We start from the raw sequence: 10,417 nt of genomic DNA, 5'->3' as shown, positions 1-10,417 counted from the left end.
GAACGCATGGCCTTGTTGATCTTTCTTTAAATCGATGTGAGGGGACATGCTATCGTTTAGATTCAATCCACAACAGGGGCTAAAAAAGCATATCTTCCATCAGCGGTGCAATAAAAACGGGCGCCGCAGGCCATACAGTGCTAAGAATCCGGAACAGCAAGGATAAGACTCGAGAGGATCTAGGCATTTCTAGCAATATATTGATTGTAGCTTTGTCCCAAAAGTAGGTTAATTATCAGAAGAGAGCCGTGACAGGAGCAACATATCTTCCTTCGAATAATGCATCATGAATGACCATGTTACAGGGGAGCGGATCAGCGCCTGCCTCGAGGAAAAAGCAAAGGGAATAAAGAGATAGGCAAAGCTGACAAGGGTAGTAAAGGGGCACTGACCGGTAGGCTGGTCAAAGGAGTCCGTGGTTTCGCCGCCATACCTGGCTCTAGGAAAAGCTTTTTGACATAGATATACATATTTCTACAGTCCTCCAGAACCATCTCAAGGCCGCTTGAAGCTTTACACACGTTCGCGAGGTGAGAAACGTTTGCTGCTCGGCGCGTATGAGGCAACGCCAATGCCAGGCTACCAGTAAGCGAGAAGCTCATGCAAGATGTGTTGTCCTCGCCACTGCGCGGGGGTGATGTTCCCAAGAGGCCACAGACCTTGGAGGCCGAATCTGCCATCTCAAAGTGGTTTGTCCGGTGCGAAAAAATAGACTTTAAGAAGGCATTGTTTTTGATACGCAAATTACCAATCCAGGTTCTGTATACGACACCACAACGCAGTTACAATGGGCAAACTGGATCGAATTTGTAGCTGCTTTGGAGGAAAGACGGTCGACAATAGTGAGGAGAACATCCGCCCTGTCAATTTGTCTGGAAGGGAGAGGCGTGCGAGCCCTTCTTCGCAGGGTATTCAACGCGATCATCCGGTCGAAGTTGTGCAAGATGCAGTTATCGATCAACCTGTCAATTTCACGGTTCCTTTAGTTGCAAAGCCTGACAGTCCCAGTTAGTATGACAAGGTTGAACTGAGAGAGCCGACTGAGCAGGATAAACCTGATGTGGGCGAATCCTCCATTATCGAGCGACCTTCAAAGAACCAAGAAGGGGACAGGCGTTGCGATGAAGGACTCAAAGACCCAAACGAGATGCAGAATGGATACGATAAAGCAACAGTCAAAGATGCTACCGACCTTTCAAAAACAGAAGCTGCTTCCGGGAAAGGGCCAGAGGGAAGCGTGGCGCCTGGTAGGAAAGACCTCTGGCAGGAAGCCTTTGGAAAGTTGGACGATGGAGGTTTGAAGGATATCCTACTCAAGAAAGAGTCCAAATCGCCGGAGTCCGCTATTCAAGAAGTCATCAATGATACACAGCAGGAATTCGAAGACTACCACAAGTCAGCGTTGATATACAGGATGCGGAATGGAAAGCATATGAATGTGCGCGAGAAAACCAAGAGTATTCTCAACTACGCTATCCACTGTTCGGAGGCTGTCAAAGCAGTGACAGCTTTTGATCCCAGCGGCCACGGTAAGTGCCCTTGAGTCCACTTTAAAGTTGAAGGCATCGCTAATTAGTGACCAGCTTCAAGAGCATGGATGGTAATTTCACTTGGGTTGACAGTAAGATATGTCCTAGCTCGGCTTACGCCCATATTAACCTCACTCTTTCAGATGACCAAAAACCATCTGGAACAGAAAGATTCTGTTTTCGAAGCATCCGAGTTTCTCGCTAGGACTCTGGCCCGATATGCTATACTCGATAAAAATTTTCGCACTCGGGAACTCGACAGCTCTGGTGGATATGACGATGCGATAGTCCAAGTCTACAAAGCACTTCTTGAGTACGCAGCAGAAGTATACAAAAGCCACAGTGCACAGATATTAAGTAAGCTCCACAATCCTACTATCATTGTTGGCGCTCAGATTGATAAACCATAGGCAAACTGAAGAACAGTATAGTTCCGGTCTCCGATACAAAGTTGTCAGACCTCCAAAAAGCTGTAGAAAAGCAGGACCAGATCTTCTCCCAGTGGAGTCAAATCGACAATATGTTATGTGAGACTTGTATCTGGGCTGTATTGTTCTTCCTGCTAACATGTCTAAGACCAAAGGGCCAAGGGAGAGAAGATGCTCTCCAAGATTGAAAAGGCTGCTCGAAAAACAAAGACTGGAAGGGAACGCCAGGCAGTTTTTTATGGTTCCACGGGCCTGGTAAGCTGTTCCATCTTCCCTTACTGATAGACAATGCTCTAACGGGAGAAACTCAGCTGGATGCGGAAAATCAGTCCTTTGGTATGTCTGAAAAAACTAATTCAATCGATTTGCTAATATAAATAGCTCTACAATCATTCAAGACATCGAGGAAAACGGCAAAAGCGATTCAACAGTCTTGCCTGTTTACTGGTACTTCCGCCTCCGCTTCGACGACAAGGAGACACAGAATGTGCAGAACATGATGCGAGCCCTTATCCGGCAACTGGTCACTGAAGCTGGGGAATTCCCCAAATCGCTTATGGATATTTGGAACGAGTACAAGGGTGGCAGAAAGCAACCATATAAAGATAAGCTCTTTCCAGTCCTTCGCGATGTCATCAACAGTCATACCACGGACAATCTGTTTATCATATTTGATGCGCTTGATGAGTGCCCTGCTATGAAAGAAAGGGAATTCTTGTTTGAGGTCTTGGACTACCTCAGATATAAGCATGGAGAGAAGCTCCATCTTATAGCGACAAGCCGATTCGAAGAAGGTATCCATCTTCATCTAGAGGGGAGTGTAGGAATAGACCTCGAAGAGCAGATGCACGGTGATGTCGAAACATTCGTTTGCACTGAGCTCAAAAAAGGCTAACAGAGTGGGAGCACCTCCACGAGGATGTTAAGGGTGTTCTATTACGTTCAAAGGAGCCAAGGCACAGTACAACATTATTCCATCATGAGACAATGACTTGCTAACACACTCTTTCTATCAGACGCTTCCGCTGGGCTGCCCTGCAACTCGACAGTCTCGTGAATTGCAGGAAGGACGTGGCTGTTCTGAAATATCTCAAATTAGTTCCAGAAATCTTGGAAAAGACGTACCTCGACATCTTTGAAAGGATACGTAAAAGCAGGCGGAATGAAGAGTGGGATGACGTGCGCTCGATACTCATCTGGCTCAGCTTCTCTGTTGAACCGCTCAGATTGGAACTACTTGCAGCAGTGATGGGATGGAAACATCCACAAGATGTGGTCACATCCTGCACTACCTCTCTCGTGACTGTCAGTCCTTCAGATGGCACCATCAAACTCGCCCACTTTTCAGTGAAAGAATTTCTCGTTCTCTCAGATCGAGAGAAACCGCCAAAGTGGTATAATTTGACAGCATTCGATGCTCATTCTCACATTGTCACTTGTGCTCTTGACACTTTGCTCAAGGAAACCAAAGTACTGAACCAGGAATCGGTGAACGAAAAGCCGCTCTATCAATATGCCGCAAAGCGCTGGCACGAGCATTACTTGGAGCTCGTTGGTGCTTGGCCCGTCTCCCTAGAGGTCGAGGAGAAATTGACTAGTCTCTTTCTGAAGCCCATAGCCTACTTGAGCTGGCGACGTGTGGATTCTGACTTTTTTGAAATGACCTTGTGAGATACAAGCTATGACGGAAAAGCTGCTATTGAAGTAGCTTATTCACCAATCTACGTGGCTTGCAAAATGGGATTGCAGAGTGTTGTTGAGAGATTGCTCTTCCATGGAGCTGATCCGTTTGCAATATTCTGCGATGAAATGGATGATTGGGAAAGCGACTCATTTGAAGTAGCTGCTAGGCATGGTCAACTGACTATTGTAAAGCACCTGCTAGAAAGCATTAGCCTTCCAGCAAAGAAAGTCCAGACAATCTTGGAGACCGTTGATCTTAGACATGCCCCCCTTGACAAGATCGGGACCCTTCTAGACATGCTTCTAAGCATTGATATCTTGTGCCACGGCGCTGGAGATGGATCTCGCACGTTGAAAGAGGTATTTGTTCTGGCTATAGCAAAGAATGAGTATTCATGTCATCGGCTCATTGGCGCTCTATTGGATGAATCAGGGACGCTTAATATCCTTGTTACCCAGCGACTTCTGGAACAGTCGCTAAAGAATGATGAATCTGGTACGAAAGCATTGCGAATCCTCTGCGACAAGATACCAACAAAGGCTTTCCAAATAACACACGGGGTGATGGTTGCAGTGGCAAGAAATCCATACCTGAACGCCTATGACCCGTTATCTCTGTTACTTCAAACATTCGGGTCTGCTGTTCCCATCAATCGAGAGATTGTGCGGGAGTTTGCAGAATACGCGGAAGTAAAGGCGCTTGAGCGGCTTCTTGAATCATTTGATGAAAAGGTTCAAGTCACAGAGGAACTATTGATCGCTGCTGGGGCAAACCGACGCGATTCCGAATCACTTCGCTTGATATGGAAAGCGTCGACCAAGTCCAAGTCACCTCCACCATTCTGGAGAGTGTTTTCTCGGGCGGTAGTTCGTGTAAAGAGGAAAAGTTCGAGATTCTGCTCGCGAAATGCAAGAGTCCTTTCCTATTGGGGAGAAAGTACTGCATTCCGTAGCAACAAGTTATGATGTTGATCTCATCCGGATGCTTCTGCGAAAGCGAGAGCAAGGATTGACCTTTTTTGACCTTTCAGATGCAATATTAGCGAGCGTAACTTCAGAAGTGCACTGTATGAAAGAGATGGTGGAATTACTCATCGAAAACACAGACTCACCTGTTTCCATCTCCGAGGAAATTTTATGCTCTACCGCTCGCCATACTAGGCACGGGGCATCTGTCATGAAGTGGCTATTGACTCTCTCCAACGGATCACCTATCACAGAAAAAGTCATGATTCTCGCAGTTGCCAATCCGTCTCAGGGGATAGATATCACGAAATGCTTGCTTGAGCTTGATCGGGACCTTCCGATAACAGAAGGAGTCTTGATCTCAGCTATTGGCAATCAATCTCAGGGAGAGTGTCTCCTGAGGTGCTTGCTTGAGAGTCAGCAGAAGCTACCAATAACAGAAGAAGTATACGTCTCAACTATTGGCAATAGATCTCAGGGTGAATCCATCCTGAAGTGCATACTCAAACATGATAAAAAGCCGGTAATATCAGAGAAAGTATTGATATCTGCAGCCGGCAATAATGATCAGGCTGGACAACTACTCGAATTGATTTACAACCAATTTGAAAATGTCGCGGTGACGGATCGTGTTCTGGACGCCGCGATTGGCGATACGGCAAGGTCAGTTTTGCTGAGGTACATTCGCAATCATGATCAGAATTACATAGAAAGGCTTGAGAAGTATCTACATCGAAGCCGGAACATATACAACAGCTTCTCAAGACGGGGGTCATCCAGATTGATGATGATCAGGTAACCGCCGTGGGGACTCAAAAGGTTCTAATTACGGCATTGGGAGACATCCACATGATGAACAAACTGTTGGATTTACAACGACTGGATATAATAGTCAGCGAAGAGGTTATTTTGATGGCTTTGTCTGAGGTTCAGGTGGACTATAAAGCCTTCAAAGCCCTATGCGGCCATTTGGGCTTAACAGTGCTTGTTACCAGAAACATTCTTCAAACTGCCCTCCGGAAGAATCAATTAGAACTGTTTGATTTCTTGTGCAAAGAGGGCAGGTATGAGAACTTTCAAGAGATCTGGGATTCACTTTGGCAAGATTATGAATACCCTGAAAGTCAAATTGTACGGTCTGCGAGTCATCTCCTGAAGTACGGGGACTTTGATATCTATTCATGTCTGCATAAGGCCTTTCCAGTATGGGATGAAGCCGAGTCATGGCAGTGTGAGGAGGACCTCCATTTGGAGCTGACTAAATTGTGTACTGAACGGAATTTATCAGCACCGACCAAGGAACTGATCACACAGTTCATAATTGAACAAGCAGACGGGTCAGATCTCCACGGTATAATGATCGGCCTAGCCGAGTCTACGACACCTATTACACCCAATGTCTGGAATACGGTCTGGCGACATAATCGACTCAACCTGACTCAGAAGGTGGGAATCTCAAAATTTCTTCTATGCTATGGAAAGTTTGATGTTTCGAAGACTCTACTGGAGTACCTCACACTTGAAGATAGAAAGGAGGGAGGTTCCACGGATGGGGACATCAACCAGATAAATCAATCTCTGTGCGGGGCAGGAGATATCCCGTCCTGCAACTGGATTTCTTACGGAGATAGTACTTGACCGCGGTGATGCGGACACGATCCAGCGATTTCTGCACCTCAGAGCCACAATTCAACTCACAGATAGCCGTCTTCAGATTGTGAGAAGGAACATATGGGCAGATAAGAAACTCCTGATGCCTTTGCTCAGCTCGATGGGACTCAACATTCCAAGCACTGCATCCGAGGACGACGTGGCCGTGAGCTCCATTATTCAAAGGATGATTTTAGACACCGAAAGCAAACGTCCACCTCCCTCACATAGACTTATGGGGACTGATTGGATTGCAACCTTTCCTCCTGCAGGCGGCATGCAGCGAATGCTCAATGTGGAATTGATCCATGATCTTCCCCACGAGAGTCTCATCACTTGTCTAGCCTTCACACACGACGGTAAATACATCGCCACGGGCAGCAACCACTCATTACAAATTGTCGACCTAACAACTGGTCGCTTCGTTTGCACACTTGGAGAGGGCATCGATGGTGCTGCTGGTGATAACTTTGTGCGTAGCGCCTGCTTTAGTCCATGCGGGAATTTGCTTGCAGCTGGCCAGGAAGATAGGTACATCAGGGTGAGAAGCGTTCTTACACGAAAACACGAGATGAACTAACCAAACCTTCGTCTAGATCTGGGATGTTGCTTTGAAAAAGAGGTATCTCTTCTTGAAGGGCACAAACATGGGAGTGAAATTTACGCTATTGACATTGATCCCAGTATTGACATTGATCCCAGTGGCCGCTATCTCGCCTCCGGTGCTGCAGATAGAACAATACGTCTATGGCATATGGCTGATGGTCAACTCATCCGGACTTTCGATGCTGATGCTGGTATTACCAGCGTTTCAATATCACCAAATGGACTTTACGTTGCCGCTGGGTGTGTTAATAACCAGATACTGATTCTTACTGTGCCAAAAGGGGATTTGATAGATCGCTTGGACGGGGAGCATCGTGCCAGTGTATACTCCGTTTGCTTCGCACCTGATTCTCTTTGCCTTTACAGCGCAAGCCTGGATAAAGATCTTAAGCAGTGGGAGATTCAGTCGGGTCAATGCAGACGAACATATGTAGGCCATAAAGTAGGTGGAGAGGAAAGTATGTTTCTTATCTATTATACCACTAACATATATAATGACTAGGACTTTGCTCTCACTGTTACTATGACACCCGACGCTAAATGGCTCATGAGTGGCTCTAAGGATTGTTGTGTTCACATCTGGGACCCAAAGGCTAGGGATGTACGCATGGTCGTACGTGGTCATTCAAATTCAGGTATGAAACACTTGCGTCTAGACTCCCACGTCGGTGAATCTTTAACACCTTTCTCTGGTCATTTGCATTCGAGCTTCACCAGTAGGAGAGATCTTTGCCACGGGAGGTGGAGATGGGAAAGTAAGGATATGGAGGTCAGTACTGCTTCAAGGTTTTCGTTAGTATCACTACTACTCCTAGGACCATGCATGGGTTTCTCAAATTCTAAAACCTACGTTGCTGATCAACTTCGACCTATCAGGTATTCGGCCTACAGTGGTGACCAAGAGACTACAACTTGATTATATGGGAGTATATGCATTTTCTGGTCAGCTATTTCCGCCATCTGTTTTGTGCCTTGTTCTTGCTGTTTATTGCCTTATCAGCCCGTTGTTACACTCGTTCGCTAGGTCAAGCTTATATATGTGATTACTATATGAGTCTTCATGTTGCATGCCCTTAATTCAAAGACTCAGCCTGGTTCTTAGTTCTACCTCTACCACTCGAGATCTCAACAAATTAGGGCTGAGGAATTGGGGATACCTGGAAAAGTGAAATGCTGCATATACTCAATAATCAACTCTAACAGAAACACCCGCCCATCTCCCTCACAAGGCTTCCAGATAAGACCATGCGTGGAACTTATTCTCTCACACATAAACACCAATTCCTCTCCCACCGCACCCTCATCCCCTCTCAATCCAACAATCCCTAATAATACCACTGATCACAAATCAACTGCACACTCCTTGCCCCACCACTCAAATAAAACTCCCCGCCCTTATTCGCCGCCGCAATACATTGATAATCCCCATAGAATCCTCCCTTCTTCTGTATCTCCGTGTTCTTCACATACGTCACCGTCGCATGCCCATGGCACCCGGCCTGCTCCCAGAACTTCAGCTTGCACCACGACCACCCGTTGTGGTTGTTGCCTAGTCGCGCCCCGTACGTGCCGGGCTCGAGGTCCTTGCATTGGTCGGCCCACAGCCACCCGCTTGTGGGCTGGGATTCCCACCCGGAGTCGCAGGAGCCTGAGTGGTAGGCGTCGAGCCAGACGCCGATGGCGCGGGGGTGGTTGTCGTTGGGGGTTGTGTCGGGAGTGGTGATGGGGGTTGCGTGGGTTAAGGCTGCGAGGGAGGTGAGTAGGAAGAGGAGGTTGAGTGGCAGCATTGTGGTTTCTGGAGATAAATCAGATTGGACGTAGAGTGAGAGTTAGGGTTGTGGTGACGTACGTGGTGCCGAGGTGGACAAGATCAAGCTTTAAAGAATGCTGAATAAGTGCAGGAAAGAAGGATCGAGTTTCTGGGCAGGAAACATTCAAATTTCTAAGCACCTAGGTGCTTCGTGTCTTAAAGCTCCAGAGAAATTACTCCAATGTCTAATTTCATCCTGATCACTAATACTTAATTCGAGCCGGGATGGTAAGACAGCCCTAATCTTCAACCAGAGCGACCAAACCCCGAAATAAATCCGGATCCACTTACCATTAAACATTTGCCTCTAGAGCAAGATTGGAAGGTGTAGGAAAAGTCATGAGAAATCAACAATTACTCAGGACTGGAACTCTCCGCCTCGGGGTAACTTGCAACGTAGGGTTATTAATCTCTAATGCAGAACAACGATTGTATAGCAGCATCCTTGGATATAAATGAGATGCATGCAGTGATTGAATAAGACTTGTGTGTAGACAGACCAAAGCATCAGCATCAGACCCTACTCAGCATCTATACAGTTCAACAAAAGCACAATGGCAGCACCAATGCAACAGCTTGCAGCTGCAGCCCTACCAGCATATGTCTGCCCTCCGGGCACAAAAATGCATATTTTGAATCTCGGTACCATGAACGTCGATGAGGGCTGGTATGTTTCACTTTTCAGCTGCCACAATATCCCCCTTGCCCTGCACTTGCACTCCCACTCGCATCTACCATAATCAGACCTGAGACCATGACCACAAGCTAACATCCACCCCAATCTAGGCTCCTCGTCGGCGCCAACGGCAGCACAGCCTCAAACCCCAACCCAACCAACAAACGCCGCGACCTGATGCTCATAGCCGGGTTAATCGAGCACCCGGAGATGGGTCTAATCCTCTTCGAAACAGGCAGTGCAGAGGATGTTGAGCGGGTACACCTCCTCTTATCTTCCCCTTTTAACAATTATATACTAACAAAGATCCACAGCAATGGGGCCCCGTCTCCACCGACCTCTTCCCGCGCACCCGCTATGAAGCCCACCACCACCTCCCCTCCGCTATCAAGGCCGCCGGCCACGACATTAAGGACGTCAAAGCCGTGATCATGGGCCACCTGCATCTCGACCACGCTGGCGGGCTAGAGCATTTCCGCGGGACGAATGTGCCTATCTACGTGCATGAGGAGGAATTCAAGCACGCGTGCTGGGCGGCGGCAACGGGGGCTGATGGGGGAGTTTACCTGTGAGTTTCTCCCTCTCACATTCAAATTAAAATTCATATTCAATTTGCTACCCTAATACTAACTGAATACTCATCTCCAGAGCCGACTATCTAAGTCTAGATACCCTAAACTGGCAAACCTTCTCCGAAAGCCAACTCGACCTCACAACCGGAATAACCCTCTACCTCTGCCCCGGCCACACACCAGGTCTGTGTATAATGCAGATCAACCTCCCCGAAGACGGCACCTTTATCTGGACGACAGACCAGTTCCACGTGAAGGAGAACTACGAGCTTAATCAGGCGCAGGGGTGGCTGCTGCGCGATCACCGGGCGTGGATCTCCAGTGGGAAGTTTGTTCGGCGCTTGCAGAGATTATTTAACGCGCGGTTGATTTTTGGGCATGATTATGAGACGGCGGATAATTTTATCCAGCAGAAGAGGGTTTACCAGTAGGACAGTTTGTTTAGTTTAGTGGAGAGTTCGGGGGTTGCGGGTTTGTAGTTTTTTGGTTTTGTTGGG

General features: G+C 47.3%; 3 protein-coding genes across 3 annotated transcripts; 2 read left to right on the top strand and 1 right to left on the bottom strand.

Moving 5' to 3' along the window:
- Positions 1-2,453: 2,453 nt before the first annotated feature.
- On the top strand, positions 2,454-7,125 carry BJY04DRAFT_230913 (uncharacterized protein; the record flags this gene model as incomplete). The annotated part of the gene is made up of 9 exons (XM_073719386.1): positions 2,454-2,825; positions 2,914-2,918; positions 2,974-3,593; positions 3,630-3,796; positions 3,833-4,504; positions 4,575-4,865; positions 5,345-6,146; positions 6,238-6,422; positions 6,853-7,125. 9 exons carry the CDS (start codon positions 2,454-2,456, stop codon positions 7,123-7,125), a joined length of 3,387 nt encoding a protein of 1,128 aa, XP_073566911.1.
- Positions 7,126-8,187: 1,062 nt separating this feature from the next.
- BJY04DRAFT_222414 (uncharacterized protein) lies at positions 8,188-8,649 on the bottom strand (the record flags this gene model as incomplete). Its single annotated transcript, XM_073717373.1, has 1 exon — positions 8,188-8,649. One exon carries the CDS (start codon positions 8,647-8,649, stop codon positions 8,188-8,190), a length of 462 nt encoding a protein of 153 aa, XP_073566910.1.
- Positions 8,650-9,226: 577 nt separating this feature from the next.
- BJY04DRAFT_230911 (N-acyl homoserine lactonase family protein) lies at positions 9,227-10,351 on the top strand (the record flags this gene model as incomplete). The annotated part of the gene is made up of 4 exons (XM_073719385.1): positions 9,227-9,339; positions 9,459-9,606; positions 9,663-9,916; positions 9,997-10,351. 4 exons carry the CDS (start codon positions 9,227-9,229, stop codon positions 10,349-10,351), a joined length of 870 nt encoding a protein of 289 aa, XP_073566909.1.
- Positions 10,352-10,417: the final 66 nt, after the last annotated feature.

The sequence above is a fragment of the Aspergillus karnatakaensis genome (genome assembly GCF_047715665.1).
Source record: "Aspergillus karnatakaensis strain CBS 102800 unplaced genomic scaffold BJY04scaffold_59, whole genome shotgun sequence".
NCBI classification, from domain to species: Eukaryota; Fungi; Ascomycota; class Eurotiomycetes; order Eurotiales; family Aspergillaceae; genus Aspergillus; species Aspergillus karnatakaensis.
This window is presented reverse-complemented; position numbering and strand designations above follow the sequence as displayed.